General features: G+C 43.7%; 1 protein-coding gene and 1 non-coding gene across 6 annotated transcripts in view; one reads left to right on the plus strand and one right to left on the minus strand.

Annotated features, from left to right (window-relative positions):
* The first annotated feature begins 2,058 nt into the window (after nt 1–2,058).
* The window catches only part of TRNAU1AP (tRNA selenocysteine 1 associated protein 1), a 26,633-nt gene continuing 12,653 nt past the window's right edge, over nt 2,059–16,038 (plus strand). The window contains exons 1-6 of one of the 5 annotated variants that reach the window (XM_040466805.1): nt 2,060–2,237; nt 2,656–2,847; nt 10,023–10,122; nt 10,742–10,794; nt 13,813–13,944; nt 14,970–15,089. In XM_040466805.1, the coding sequence (XP_040322739.1) occupies nt 2,762–2,847; nt 10,023–10,122; nt 10,742–10,794; nt 13,813–13,944; nt 14,970–15,089 (491 nt within the window). In that variant the 5' untranslated portion in view covers nt 2,060–2,237; nt 2,656–2,761. Of the gene's footprint in view, nt 2,238–2,655; nt 2,848–10,022; nt 10,123–10,741; nt 10,795–13,812; nt 13,945–14,969; nt 15,090–16,038 lie in introns of all 5 variants that reach the window. The other 4 variants (XM_040466799.1, XM_040466824.1, XM_040466811.1 and 1 more) reach the window with 4 other exon arrangements.
* LOC121027929 (small nucleolar RNA U13) lies at nt 8,768–8,867 on the minus strand. Its single transcript, XR_005789010.1, has one exon. It is a non-coding gene; the product is annotated as a small nucleolar RNA U13 (small nucleolar RNA).

The raw sequence follows: 16,038 nt of genomic DNA on the forward strand, positions 1-16,038 counted from the left end.
AGAGTTGCATGCTCTATTGACTGAGCCAGCCAGGTACCCGTGCTCTGACAGAAATTATGAGAAGTTGGACGTGTATATGTGTGAATGAAGAGCAGTTGCTAAAATATCTGAAACTACAAATGAAGAGAACATATGTCATTTAGAAATGTGCAGAAAGATTCTAGGAAGAAGATTTGGAAAAATTTGCCCCAAGGGAATGGAATTTCGGGGTAGGGATAGATAGGGTGAGGGACTGTGCTGTTCATTGTTTATTTCATAAAGTCAGCAAATATTTTCTCAGTGCCTATCATATTTTGATTAGATTTGAATTTGAAACAAAACAGGCAAGAATCCCTGTCTCATGAAACTTATACTCTAAATTAAAAATAAATATTTAAGGGGCACCTGGGTGGCTCAGTCGGTAAAGCGTCGGACTCTTGGTTTCTGCTCAGGTATGATCTCACTGTTGGTGGGTTCCAGCCCCGCATCAGGCTCTGTGCTGACAGTGCAGAGCCTGCGTGGGATTCTCTCTCTCTCCCTACCCAACCCCCCCCCCCCCACCCCAATCGCATAGTCTCAAAAAGAAAGAGAAAGAAAGAAAACTTAATATATAAACATTTAAAAATCTCCAACCTGAAAATAAATAAATCTTCCACGTGTAGTAAGCAAAGAGCACAGCAGAGGCCCTGGCAAATAGTACTAAATAAACAGCTATCGGTTATAATTTGAATGCCTCCAAATGCCATGGAGAATTTCCTGGATGCCAGGCATTGGGCCAAGTACTTTCCCAACTTCTCATTTTCTCCTCACATCACCCTATGTGGTAAGGACTATTACCCACATTAGTCTCAGGTTAAATAACTTGCCAAAATAATTAGTGAGAGGGGGCTGAGATTGATGTTTCATTTGTCGGAATTGATAGTCAAAGCACCTAGCCAGTACCCTGCTATTACAGTAAGTAGGATAAAGCTGGAAATGTGGCAGCTGGTGGTTGGATCTCAAGTTTTCAGATCGATGAGCGCTTGGCTTTGACACGCAACGCCCAGGTTGCCTATAAACTGGTATAGGAATTGGGGCGCCTGGGTGGCTCAGTCGGTTAAGCATCTGACTTCCGCTCAGGTCATGATCTCGCGGTCTGTGGGTTCGAGCCCCGCGTCAGGCTCTGTGCTGACAGCTCAGAGCCTGGAGTCTGTTTCAGATTCTATGTCTCCCTCTTCCTCTGACCCTCCCCTGTTCATGCTCTCTCTCTCTCTCTCTCTGTCTCAAAAATAAATAAATGTTAAAAAAAATAAACTGGTATAGGAATATAAACTGGTAAAGGAGGGCGTTAGTGTCACATCAGCCCAGAGGGAGCCCCAAAAAGAGATCCGCAAAGTGAGCTTCATTGTTAGAGATAGTCACTTACAGAAGCTCCCTGAGCAATAGCCGCCAATGTGAGGCTTTGACCTGGGACGTTTCCGGACTAGGAGAGTTTTATCGGGATTATCTAGTCACTGAAATCCTGTTTACTGAGGGCATTCTATGGGCAGGTCATCATTCTGGGACAAGTGAGAGCTGGCGGTTTGGGTTAGTTAGGGTAGTGGATATGGGACTCAGGAAAGTAAAATGACACGACTTGGGGATTATTTGGTTGAGATGACTCTGTTACTCCAATTTACACACCCTATAACCCCTGCCCCCCTTTCCACCGCAGGATCCCATCCAGCTTCAACAAAAATCTCACGTCTTGCAAATTGGGAAATGGTGAAGGGGTGGCTGGGGCCGACCTGTGGTTTGTCCAAGGCCACGTAGTAGAACTGAGTCGTCCTGGCTCCCAAAGGGCACTTTTCCGTTTTCTAAAAAGTGTGCTTATATTTGCAGTGTTTTTTGTGTGTGTGTGTGTTTTTTTTTTTTTCACAATAAGCAAAATTTTATAGTACGTTTGTATTTGAACACAGAGAGAAACCCGAGGAACCCCATTACTGGAGCAACCGCGTGCCGGCAGTGACGTCTGCTCCGCCCCATCTCGCCGACTCCGGCGTAGCTCCGCCCCCAGGGATCCAGGAACTCTGCGCCCAGCCGAATCGTCGGAAAAACCCGGAGTGGCAAATCCGGGCGCGGCCCTGGGCGCTGGAGTTTCAGAGCTTGCGCAGAAGGCGTCCGAGGCGCATGCTCCTTGGCGGTCCCGGACCCCGCGGTCTGGCTACCGCGCTGGCCTCCTTGGCCCACGGAATTCCGGGCCGGCTGCGGACATGGCGGCCAGCCTGTGGATGGGCGATGTGAGTGAGGGCGGCTGCGCGGGTCCGAGGAGGACGACTCTTAGTGTCACGGGGGAGGAAGAGTCTGAGGCGGAAGGGTCTTGGAATCCCAAAAGGGTGGAAGTGAATGGGGAGGAGAGTTCTTTGGGTGACACAGGAGGGTCCCAGCATTTAGAAGAAGGGACCGAGTCTGAGGGTGGGGGTTTCTGGCCTTTCACCTGGGTTCATGGAAGGGAAAGGGAGGTTCTTTAGGGGGATAGCATGGCAGAATCCCAAGGTTGAAGGGCGCTGTGGCTCTAGGACTGGAGGGATTACTAGATCCAGAAGGGAGGCCCCCTAAAGGGAGCAAGTTTGAGGGGAAGGAGGTAAGGGATTGAAAGGTGGGGATCAGGCCACTCTGTAGATGAAAATCTCCCCTCCCTCACCCCGCCCCCACCAGCATCGCGTAGCCAAACCCGCGTGGGCTCTGGAACCCGGACTGAGGAGCCTGCTTGCTGGCTGGCCTGAATCGCTCTGCTCTTGTATTTACGCAGCTGGAGCCCTACATGGATGAGAATTTCATCTCCAGAGCCTTTGCCACCATGGGGGAGACCGTAATGAGCGTCAAAATTATCCGAAACCGCCTCACTGGGTACATTTTCTCCTTCGATCTTCTCAATTCTCCGTTAATAGACCGTGCTGCAAGTGTCATTCTGAGAGTGTAAACATCACAAAGTCAGGGCTTCTCACCCCTAATAGTAGTTAATATAACGTTAGAAACGCTAACATTTTGGGGGCTTATTGAGAGGAAGTGTAGCATATTGCTTGAGGACTGGACTCTGGAACCAGACTGAAAGTTATGTCTACTATTGTGACCTTCCGCAAATTACTTAACCTCTCCATCTCCTGACACAACTATGAAAGTGGAGGTGATAACAGCATCGCCCTCAAAGAGTTATGGTGAGGATTAAATGAGTTAATTCACGTTCATCATTTAGAACAGTGTCTGGCATATGGTATATGCTCAATAAATATAAACAGATTATGCTTAGTTATAAGCACTTTTTTTGTTTGTTTATTTTTGAGAAAGAGAAAGAGAGCGGGGGAAGGGCTGAGAGAGAGGGAGATAGAGAATCTGAAGCTGGTTCTGCTCTGTTAGCTCAAAGCCCAATGCGGGGCTGAAACCCATGAACTATGAGGTCATGCCCTGAGCCAAAGTCCAACACCCAACCTACTGGGCCACCCAGGGGCCACAGTAATAAATGCTTTAAAATCACTTTTTAAATAGATTTTATTTTTAAGTAATCTCTACACCCAACATGAGGCTTGCATTCACAACCCTGACATAAAGAGTCGCATGCTCCACCGACTGAGCCAGCCAGGTGCCCCTAAAGTCAGACAAATACATCTGAGCTAAGTACTATTATTAGAGAAGCTTCATAACTGTCTTAAAGTTTACAGAGCTATTAAATGACAAGCCAGGACTCAGGTCTGTTCTTAAAGCCATGAGTGCTCTTAACTCTCGTGTGTCATTCACTTAAAAAGTTATTTATAGAAATAATACTATGTGCTGTTGTTCTGGGTTCCCTGGATAGGAGGCTGAAACAAACCATAGTCCTTCCTCTCATGCAGTTTACTACATTCTAATAGGGAGATGAAACAGTAAATATGGAAACAACAAAATGCAGAGAATATTTTGAGATAGTAGTGCTATATTGCCTCCAGATTCTTCCTTCTCTTGGGAGGAGGGGGTCTTAGTTTTCCTTAGGGTTCTAGTTAGAAAAGGGAGGGATCTTTTATCAACTGTCAGTATTTACTGAGCAGCTACTCTACCACATACTCTACTAAAGTAGCTTGCTAAAACATCACATGGCTGGGGGTACCTGGGTGGCTCAGTCGGTTGGGCATCCGACTTCGGCCCAGGTCATGATCTTACGGTTCGTGAGTTCGAGCCCCGCATCGGGCTCTGTGCTGACAGCTCAGAGCCTGGAGCCTGCTTCGGATTCTGTGTCTCCCTCTCTCTCTGTCCCTCCCCCGCTCAAGCTCTGCCTCTCTCTCAAAAATAAATAAACATTAAGAAAATTAAAAAAAAAATAAAACATCACATGGTTGAAAAATACAGATGAGAGGTATGAACTGCAGTCAGTTTTGGCTATTTGGTTGACAGGTACTTTGTGTATTCAGAGTCTCAATACCTGTTACTGAAACCCAGGTTTGGTTGCCTATAGTTGGAAAGGCCAATACTCTAGAGATGAGTTGTTTTTTCTTCTCGCCCTCCCACCCCCAAGAGAGGAGTTTTAATTTGAAAGAATAGGAGCTTTATTCAGGAGGTCAGCCACCGGAGGAGAAGGCAGACTCTTGTCCAAAAGCCTACTCCAGGGGTGCCTGGGTGGCTCAGTTGGTTAAGCATCTGACTTCAGCCTAGGCCTTGATCTCACCGTTCCTGAGTTCGAGCCCCTCATCGGGCTCTGCTGACAGCTCAGAGCCTGGAGCCTGTTTTCAGATTCTCTGTCTCCCTCTCTTTCTCTGCCCTTCCCCCACTCATTCTCTGTCTCTCTCTCAAAGATAGCTAAACATTCAAATTTTTTTAAATAAATAAATAAACAAAACAACACACACACACCCACTCCAAGGTTTCTCCTGGCCCAGAGATTTTAAAAGTAATTTAGGGCAATTAATTAAGGAAGTGCAGTGGTTTTGTTTTGTTTTGTTTTGTTTTTTAATTTTTAAGTTTATTTTACTTATTTTGAGAGAGAGAGAGAGAGAGTATGGGAGGGGCAGAGAGAGAGAATCCCCACTCTGACAGTGCGGAGCCCGATGTGGGGCTTGAACTCAAACTGTGAGTTCATGACCTGAGCTGAAATCAGGAGTCGGTTGCTTAACCTCTTGAATCACCCAGGCACCCCTCTACGACAGTTCTTGATTACACACAGGCTCAGTGGTGCCAGCGACAGATGTTGTCACAGGGCTCAGAGGTATTGCCAAAGGGCCTGGTTCCTTGGTGGTGGTGGTGGAGTTTGGTTCCTTGGTGCCCAGGGTGGTACAGGAGAGAACAGCTCTGTTCTTTCTAGGAAAGGATGCATGATCTGTAAATGTACAAAGAAAGGTTTAGTTAGTCAATCACATGGGATAAGGGTGCTTGTTAGAACTTAAATACTACTAGGTTGGCCAGAGGGGCTGAGACGCTTCATACCTAGGATTTTCTGACTGATACATCATGCTAGCCTAAATATTTTTCTTTTTCACTCTTGTAGACAGAAGGCCCCGGATAATCAGCTATTGGTATGAAAACAAACATTCTGTAGTACTTTCTACTTTACTGAAATGAGATTTGGAACTATATCTTCCTATCCGTTACTAAACTCTAGCTCTTTCTTATGCTGACACTTACAGACACATTGCATTTTTATTCAGCCTCACTTGATAAAAGACTTTGAAGAGGCTTATAAGAATACTGTAAAATGAGTAAATGCAAATTTAAAAAAGAAGACCAGAGGTGCCTGGGTGGCTCAGTCAGTTGAGTGACTAACTCTTGATTTCGCCTCAGGTCATGATCTCACGGTTGTGAGATCAAGCCCTAGGTGGGGCTCAGTGTGAAGCACAGAGCCTGCTTGGGGCTCATTCTCTCTCTCTCTCTCTCTCTCTCTCTCAAAAATGAATAAACATTAAAAGAATCATTAAGAATGCAGTTGAGTGGGGGGTGTCTGGGTGGCTCGGTCAGTTAAGTGTCTGACTCTTGATTTCAGCTCAGGTCATGATCTCATGGTTCGTGGGATTGAGCCCTGAGTCTGGCAGTTTCTTATATACATCTGCCTTATGACTGAGCAAGTCTAGTCTAGGTATTTACCCAAGAGAAATGAAAACATCTATCCACCAAAAATAGGAATTGAAAAGAGTGTTCATAACAGCTTCAGGACAATGGCTGAAAACTGCAAGCAGTCCAGATATCCACAGATAGGTAAACAGATACATATTGGTGTTTTCATACAATAGAATCCCACTCAGCAATAAAAAAGAACAAACTACTTATATAGTAACAGCGTGAATGAATCTCCATCATTAGGCTGAATGAAGGGGTGCCTGGCTGGCTCAGTTGGTGGAGCATGTGATTCCTGATCTTGGGGGTCATGAATTTGAGCCCCACCTTGGGTGTGGAGTTTACCTGAAGAAAAAAAAAAGGCATTATGCTAAATGAAAAAAGCCTTACTGTATGGTTCCATTTATTTAAACTTGTAGAATATACAAAATTGATGTATGGTAAAAATAACTCAGTGTCTAGAAGATTTGTGCAGTTCTCTGTGTGTATATGTCACTGCTTGTAAAACAAAAAAAAACCTGTAAACAATAATTGAATAATATGCATGTTGAAGTAATTGAGGGAAGCATACCAATATCTAAAACCTAATTTTGGAATGTATCAGAAAATAAGGATGATAAGTGGGTAGAGGGATGGATAGATGGATAATTGTGTAACAAAATAAGTATAATAAAGGGTTAATTATAGGTGGTGGATATGTAGGTGTTTGCTATACAATTCTTCTTTTTTTTTTAAGTTTTTTCTTTTTCTTTTAGTAATCTCTTCATCCAATGTGGGGCTCAAACTCATGACCCGAGACCAAGAGTTGCATGCTCTTCTGACTGAGCCAGCCAGGTGCCCCCAATTCTTTTCATTTTTATGTTTGGAATTTTTTACAATAAAATGTTGGGGAAAGAATGTAGTCAGAATTCAACTCAAACGTGTGGCACATCCCAGCTGTGTGGGTTAAGGCCTACTGTAGAATCCTGCTAGGTCTCCGTGTCCCCTTCTAAATGGGAGTAATGGTTTCATTCACCTCACAGAGTTAGTGTGACGATTCAGTCAGTGAGAGATGGTGCATGTGAAATGGCCAACACAGAACCTGGCCCATAGTGAGTGCTTTGTAGTCTTCAGCTCTTTTTTTTTTTTTTTTCAAGTCCATGATTGAATTCTTTTTTTTTTTTTTTAATTTTTTAGAGAGAGCATGAGAGCAGGGGAGAGGGGCAGAGAGAGAGAGAGAGAGAGAGAGAGAGAGAGAGAGAGAGAGAGAGAATCTTAAGCAGGCTCCACATTCAGTGGGGAGTCCGAGGCTGGGCTTGATCCTGCTGGGAATGGCCAGCAAACCCTGCCCTGATGGATGAAAGATTACTCCACTCTTTGCTAAGAAAGAGAGGAGAAGGCACGGGGTCAGGGTTCACAGACTAAGACCCTGTTTGCCTCACTTATACTCTCATTTATGTTCAAAGGGCGTATAACATTTCAGGCAAGCAAAAACAAAGGGTGCCTGACTAAAAGGTGAATAATCACAAGAGACTAATCAAATCAGAGAAATATGGCAAGTGGCTCTGTGTCCTATTATTTTGCTAAACTTTGTATGCAATGTATAGATAAGGGAGTTCCCCAAGGACTGCGGAAACACCTGGAAGGTCTGGCCTCCCGGCTAGGGCATAATGCATTCAGGCCTCTGGCATTCCAAGGAACCCACGCCCCTTCCAAGCTTAACTGCAGCCCACCAGAAATCTGTGTTACATTTTAGCTAGCCCACATTGTGTATAATCTCATCATCCTCAGTAATAACCCCAACCCTGGGATCCTGACTAGCGGAAATCAAGAGTTAGTTGCTTTACTGACCGAGCCACCCAGGTGCCCCAGTAGTGGGTAGCTCTTACTAATGGTGGTCTTCACATCTGTGAGCCTCAAGATTCTCGCACATAGAAGACACAGATTTGGCCCTTCATTCTTCTTAGCATCAACAAACATGGAGCTCATAGATCCTGTTCTGTGATCCTTGGGCACAAGCACTGCTATTACCCATACCTTCTTGGCTTTGTGTCCATATGTTTATTGGAACTAAGGATCTTGAGTAATATTTCCAGAAAAGTTAGGATTATTTCACCGGTGATACCTGTAAGGATGATGTTAAGGAAAATTAACTGTTTTCAATATAAATCTCATAGTAGAAGGGATGTCAGAGGATATAGCCATATTCTCCTACTTCCGTCTCTTTAAAAAATAGAATATGGGGGATCTCCTAGACATCTCGCAATTAGGGTCCATGGGTTTACTTTGTCAAGCCAGCCAGATTGTAAGTTTCTTGAGGATAGGAATCTTGTTCTTCAGCTCTGTATCAGCCTGACCTGTGGTAGGTGATCAAGAAAAAAAACCACTTTAAATTATGAAAATTTTCAAATAAAACTACAAAGAATGGTACAGTGAACACTAATACAGTCACCACTGAATTTTGTTAACATGTTGCCATATTTTCCTTATCTCTCTAACTGGATAGATGTAAATACATGTTTCTTTTTGCTAAATCATATGAAAGTAAGTCACAGATGTTGTGACAGTTTACCACAACATATTTAAGCATACATTGCCAAAAACTGGACATAACCACAATGCTTCTATCATACTAACAGCATTAACAGTGATTCCTTGATACTCATCAAACAATATCCAAATAATTCCCATATAGTGGCCAGTCTACATTTAAATTTTTATATTTGCCCCAAGAATAGCTTTTTATAGCTTTAAAAAAAATTTTTTTTTTCCCCCAAGTCAGATGAGTAGTGTGCTAAGGTTGTAACAGGGTTTGAGGAAGGTACTTATCACAAAAGTATGAACACTCAGTCATCACACTTAATGAACTAAAGGATCATCTCCTGTCTCATTCATTCATTCATTCATTTATTTATTTATTTATTTTAAAAAAATTTTTTTAACGTTTATTTATTTTTGAGACAGAGAGAGAGCATGAACAGGGGAGGGGCAGAGAGAGAGGGAGACACAGAATCTGAAACAGGCTGCAGGCTCTGAGCGGTCAGCACAGAGCCTGACGTGGAGCTCGAACTCACGGACCGTGAGATCATGCCCTGAGCCGAAGTCGGACGCTTAACTGACCAAGCCACCCAGGCGCCCCTATTTATTTATTTTTTAGTGTTATTTATATTTGAGAGAGAGACAGAGAGTGCGCAAGCCTGGGAGGGGCAGAGAAAGGGAGACACAGAATCTAAAACAGGCTCCAGGCTCTGAGGTGTCAGCACAGACTATGTCTCCCTTTCTCTCTCCCTCCCCCACTTGTGCTGGTGCGCGCTCTCTCTCTCCCCCCAAAATAAGTAAACATTAAAAAAAAGAAGAAAAAATGCTCACCTCTTATCTTTTTTTGTAGCACTGACTTTTTAAAGAGGTAAGACCAATTGTCTTACATAAGGTTCTACATTCTGGAATCTAGTTTAACTTTCTGGACTTATTTGCTTCCTTTTGGTGGTGTTTTACTTGTTCTGTCCCTAATATTTCCTGTAAACTGGACATTAGATCTAAGGGTTTGATTGGGTTGTATTAAATATATATATATTTTTTGTTTATTTTTGAGAGAGAAAGAGAGTGAGTGCAAGTGGGGGATGGGCAGAGGAGGACAGAGGATCCAAAGCAGGCTCTGCACTGACAGCAGCGAGCCCGATGTGGGACTCAAACTCATGAACCATGAGATCATGACTGGAGCCAAAGTCAGGCATTCAACTGAGCCACCCAGGTGCCCCATATTATATTAAATATTCTTGACAAAAATACTTCATAGGTGATATAGTACATAAGTAAATGTTTACTAGATAGAGGAGTGTGGGACTGGCCCAGATTGGCAATCCTTACATTCAGGTTTGTAAATTAGTTTTGAACTAGAATATAAGAGGGAACAAAAAACAGTATAGGCTCTGGTTAGAAAAACATTTTTCCTTCCCCTCAGGCCAGGGCTTAGTCTCATCTGAGAATCCCACCTTTAACCATTCTCTTTCTCTTGTTTGCTTTCTTTCCAGAATCCCAGCTGGCTACTGTTTTGTAGAATTCGCTGATTTGGCCACAGCCGAGAAGTGTTTGCATAAAATTAATGGGAAACCCCTTCCCGGAGCCACACCTGTAAGGACACTTAGATAATGATGATGTTGCTATTTTTATTGTCATCGATAACTATCATTTATTGAATCCCTACTGTATACTTACATTATTTAATTTAATCCTATAAGAACCCTGAACAGTAGGCATTGTTATCTTTGACAGACCAGGAAACTGAAGCTCAGGGAAGTGAAATAACTTGCCCCAAGGCAACACAGGTAGTAAGTACAGAGCCAGGATGCAAACTGAAGATTGGTTGCCTCTAAAATCCATGCCCTTTGCGCTGTGCACCTCTGCCTCTCTTAACAGAAGACTTGAAACCCTAGACCTCTGCCTGACTGAGAAACTAGAACAGGCTGGCGGTAGTGAGGACACATTTCAAGAGAGTTACATTCTGCTCTTCCCACAGTTACTTAGCTTACAGCTGCACCAAGCTGGCACACCTGGGCTCATAGAACCATGGAGCTGGCAGTGCCCTTAGCGATCATCCGTGCAACCCCCCCATTTTATACAGGAGAAAAAGCTGAGGCTTAGAGAGGGGGAGATGTTTTGGCCAAGGTAATTTATTTCAGTTTTTTTCAAATATTGTTTGGCTCTTGAAATGCCCTTCTCTGTTTTAGTTTGTTTGTTTTTAAATTTCTAGGCAAAACGTTTTAAACTGAACTATGCCACTTATGGGAAACAACCAGATAACAGGTAAGCATAGGGTAACCCCAAGGTAGCCTCAAGCCCCAGGAAATGTCTAGATAGAGACAAGATGCATCACTGTGTTGGGCTCTACCAAAGAGACAGTTGAGGAGCCAAGTTTGGTCCACTTTGCCTTCCTCCCGAAGGATGACTCCTTCCCCTTCCCCACTGGGGCTTTTTGTCAAGACCCATGTATTCTATTTGGGCCCACCTCTAGCCTTCCTCCCTGTTACCCATAGTAAGCATTGACCTGTTGTAGCAACATAAATCCCTTCAGCTTCAACTTTTCAGGGTGCTGTTCAAAAGCTTTAAAACAATGTATCAAGAGTTTAAAAAAAATATGCACCCACTGACCCTGTAATTCTACTTTTCAGAATTTATTCATGGATGTATGCAAAGATTAGCCTCAAAAGTGTTCATTGAAATATTACATATAATGGGAAAAATTGGAGAAACCCCAGATAATCTAATAATTGAGAAGTGGTTTACGTGACAATATGTTTATTAATTGGAATACTGTGTATCCATTAATAAGTCATTGTAGCAAAATAGGACATGTCAAGACATTGGTGATATGTTAAAAGTGAAAAAATGCTAGAAACAAAATGAGTTATACCCAAGTTTTGTAAATTCAAAAAGAGAAGCCCAAGGGAAAAAAAAAAGACAAAAATATAACAGTGTTCATAGTGATTACCTTTGAGTGGTTGGGTTGTTGGTAATTTTATTTTTCTTTTGTCCTTTTGTGTATTCTAATTTTATTTTTTTATTTCTTAATATTTATTTTTGAGAGAGAGAGACAGAGTGCGAGAGGGGGAGGGGCAGAGAACAAGGGAGACACCGAATCTGAAGCAGGCTCCAGGCCCCAAGCTGTCAGCACAGAGCCTGACTCAGGGCTTGAACTCACGAACTGATATCATGACCTGAGCTGAGGTTAGATGCCCAACCTACTGAGCCACCCAGCTGCCCGTTGTATATTCTGATTTTAAAGAAGGAATATATATCGTGCTTGAACTAAGAAGATAATAATGAGTTTACATGTTTGATTTTTTCTTTTTTTAAGATTTTATTTTTAAGTAATCTGAACTTAAACTCATAGCCCAGAGATCAAGAGTCATACGCTCCACTGACTGATCCAGGCAGGTGCCCCTGATTTTTTCTTTTAATAATTTTTCTCGAACGGGGGACCTAGGGTGGCTCACTCGGCGGAGCGTCCAGCTCTTGATTTTGACTCAGGTCATGATCCCTAGGTCGTGGGATTGAGCCCCAACATCGGGCTCCATGCTGAGTGTGGAGCCTACTTGGGATTGTCTCTCTCTCCCTCTCTCCCTCTTTTTCCTTCCCCCCTCTCCCGTTTGTGCTCTATCTCTCTAGAATAGAATAGAGTAGTTTATAGCAGCACTATCAATAATAGCCAAAGTATGGAAAGAGCCCAAATGTCCATCGATGGACGAATGGGTAAAGAAAATGTGGTATGTGTATACACACACACACACACACACACACACACACACACACACACACACTAGAGTATTACTCGGCAATCAAAAAGAATGCAGTCTTGCTATTTGCAACTATGTGGATGGAACTGGAGGGTATTATGCTAAGTGAAATTAGTCAGTCAGAGAAAGACAAAAATCATATGGCTTCACTCATATGAGGGCTTTAAGAGACAAAACAGATGAACATAAGGGAAGGAAAACAAAAATAATATAAAAACGGGGAGGGGGACAAAACAGAAGAGACTCATAAATATGGTGAACAAACTGAGGGTTACTGGAGGGGTTGTGGGAGGGGGGATGGGCTAAATGGGTAAGGGGCACTAAGGAATCTACTCCTGAAATCATTGTTGCACTATATGCTAACTAATTTGGATGTAAATTTAAAAAAAGAAAAAAAAGAATGACTATTAAAAGAAAAGAATAAAATAAAGGCATCTGTATGGCTCAGCTGGTTAAGGGCCCAACTCTTGGTTTTGGCTCAGGTCATGATCTGTTTGTGAGATCAAGCCCCATGCTGGACTCTAGGCTTAGAACTTGCTTGGGATTCTCTTTCTCTCTCTCTCTGCCCCTCCCCTACGTTTGCACACCACCCCCCCCTCAAAATAAATAAACTTAAAATATATATATTTAAAATAAGAGGTTGACAAGATGTGGCCTGACTTGTGTCACCTGCAAGCTAAAAATGGTTTTTATACTTCTAAAGGATTGTGAAAACAGAAAAAGCAACAGAGACCATAGGTGCCCCGCCAAGCTTAAAACTTTTATTGTCTGGCACTTTACAGGAAAAATTTGCTGACACACGTTCTAAAAGTTAGGGGATTTCATCCTAGCTGGGGTTTCAGGCTTTAGGACATAAGGTCCAGTTCTCATTCTCTATCTTTCACTATTTCAACTAAAAATATGCAGTGAGGGGCACCTAGAGCATACAGTTTTTGATCTTGGGGTCATGAATTCGAACCCCATGTTGGGCATAGAAATTACTTAAAAAGGGGAGCCTGAGTGGCTCAGTCGGTTAAGCGTCTGACTTCGGCTCAGGTCATGATCTCACAGTTCGTGAGTTCAAGCCCCACGTCGGGCTCTGGGCTGACAGCTCGGAGCCGGGAGCCTGCTTTGGATTCTGTGTCTCCCTCTGTCTGCCCCTCCGCTGCTTGCACTCTGTCTCTTGCATTGTCTCAAAAATAAATAAAAACATTAAAAAAAATTTTTTTTTTGCAAAGAAATTACTTTACAAAAATGCAGTGAATACAGAATGTGTAGATTTCTCCTTTGAGATCCTCTGACCGGGTCTCCCCATCTGCACTCAAAGCCAAACAGGCTTTGTTCAGTGAGTAAGGGACTTGGGACAGGGGGCTGCTTCCATAACTCTTCTGCCAGGGCTGCCAAATGCAACAAATTCGGACCTGGTTAAGGGCCCATCAGATGTGCTGTTCCCTCAGAAGGCCCAGGAGGTTTACCTAGAATGGGCCAAAAGAGCTTGTTAGAACAAAGGTTTTGGTGATTGTCTCTGAATCTTGTTCTCTCCTCTCAGCCCTGAGTACTCCCTGTTTGTGGGGGACCTGACCCCAGACGTGGATGACGGCATGCTGTATGAATTCTTCGTCAAAGTCTACCCCTCCTGTCGGGGAGGCAAGGTGGTTTTGGACCAGACAGGCGTGTCTAAGTAAGACCTCATTGGTTACTGATGCCTACCCCATTCCAGCATTTGTGTTTTGGATGGAAATGTTAGAGCAAGGCCATGGAGTACGGTGGTTAAGAGCATACGCTCTGGAGCTGGACGTTCTGGTGTGAACCCTCACTCCAATACTGGCTGCGGATAATGTGGTAAACAAGTCACCGAAACTCTGACCCTGTTTCCTCATCTGTGAAACAGATGCTGTTTGATAGTATCTGTTCATAGGGCTGATGTCAGAGTTACATGATGTGATATAAATAAAGCAATAGGATAGGCGTTGTAGGTGTTTGCCATTTTATTTATTAGTGTTACTTCAAAAGTGGAAAAACCTCAAGAAAGGCTTATTCTTGATCAGAGTAATAGTTATAAGCATGAGGTTGAGTTACAAGCATGGGACCTTGATCTGAATCCTGATTCTCCAGTGATGTCAGGCAAGTTATGAACCCCTCTGACCTCAGTTCCCTCCTCAGTAAAATGCAGATACCACCATTATCTAATCATTGGGCCGTTTGATGAGACGCTCAGCACAGTGCTGGGAAATAAAAAGTGCTCATGAAATGTTCACTATCATTCGTTGATCCCCCAAGTAGAATATCAGTCCAGCAGAGCAAGAACCTTGTCTGCTTAGGACTGCTGAGCCCCAGTGCCTAACACCATACCTGGCCAACAGGGCAGACGGAGGAAGTATTTGCTCAGTGAACTTCTACGGCTGTTACTACTACCATACTGATGATAATAGTATTTCCAGTAGATTGGGTGGGAGGCCTCTGTTTGGGAAGGAGCCCCATCAGTGAAGGCGTGGAGGGGAACGGTGAACTAAAGTAGGGATTCCCCCAGATCTCAGGATCCTCCAGCACTGGAATCTTGAATTGTTCTACCTACAGCATGCCTCCACTGATGGGGATCTCATCCCTTCCTACAGAGTTTGAGGGACTCTCTCTCTTTTCTGTTTTTAAACTTTACCTTCATCACATTTGTGATCTAAATAGTGTGTCTGCTTTTGTTTCCTACAGGGGCTATGGTTTCGTGAAATTCACAGATGAACTGGAACAGAAGCGAGCTCTGACTGAGTGCCAGGGAGCAGTTGGCTTAGGGTCTAAACCAGTTCGGCTGAGTGTGGCAATCCCCAAAGCGTGAGTCGTCGTGCACTGGCGGGAAGGTAGAGAGCCTCTGGACTGATGCCAGCCTGGACGCTCCTCATCTGCTTGGTGATAATGGGAGCTTCCGCATGCTGGACGTGAGACTGCAGGGAGGCATAGTTTAGGTCACAGATAATGAGTGCCTATTACTTGCTAGGCTGTGTTCTGGGCATTGGAGATGAAGGAACATAACCCTGCCCCTCCAGAGAGCTCTGACTGGTGAAGGCACATACATTCAGACATGGCTGGTAGCAGTGCTGGGAAAGCAGTTGGGCTCTGTATTCTCCCATGTGCTTGCTCTTTGCCCCGTAGTGTCACCATTAGAGATTTATCCACAGAACTGATGAGAATTGAGCAGAAGGAAAGAGATTATACCCAGTTTTAACTATGGGAATAGCTAAGAGGGAATGATCCTAAACACTACAGAATATTATGTACATCACTATCATACCTGTCATGCCAGTCAGAGAGCCCTTCTTCCCTTACAACTCCAAGCAGGTTTTTCACTCAGAAGACAACTGCTCTCTGCATAGAATCTTCTATCCTTTGGCCAAAGCAGTGGTTCTCAACTGGGGACAATTTCATCCCACAGCGGGACATTGGCAACACCTGGAGACAATTTTGGTTGTCACAACTTGTCGGAGAGGACATCTAATGAGTGGAGGCCCGGGATGCTACTAAATGTCACACAATGCACAGGCCGGCCCCACCCGAAAGACTTGTCTGCCTTGCCCCCAAGTCAATAATGTGAAGGCTGAGGAAGTCTATGCCATGAGTGGCAGAATGGCTACATTCTTGGGGCAGAACTTCCAAATGGCTAGGTTTTTCTGTCTTTTTTTTTTTTTTTTTTCATTGGGTTCTAGTCCTAGGCTGCCAGTTTTCTTTCTTTCTTTCTTTCTTTCTTTCTTTCTTTCTTTCTTTCTTTCTTTCTTTCTTTCTTTCT

This window comes from Herpailurus yagouaroundi, unplaced genomic scaffold (genome assembly GCF_014898765.1).
Source record: "Herpailurus yagouaroundi ecotype Mexico unplaced genomic scaffold, PumYag 77, whole genome shotgun sequence".
Lineage (NCBI taxonomy): Eukaryota > Metazoa > Chordata > Mammalia > Carnivora > Felidae > Herpailurus > Herpailurus yagouaroundi.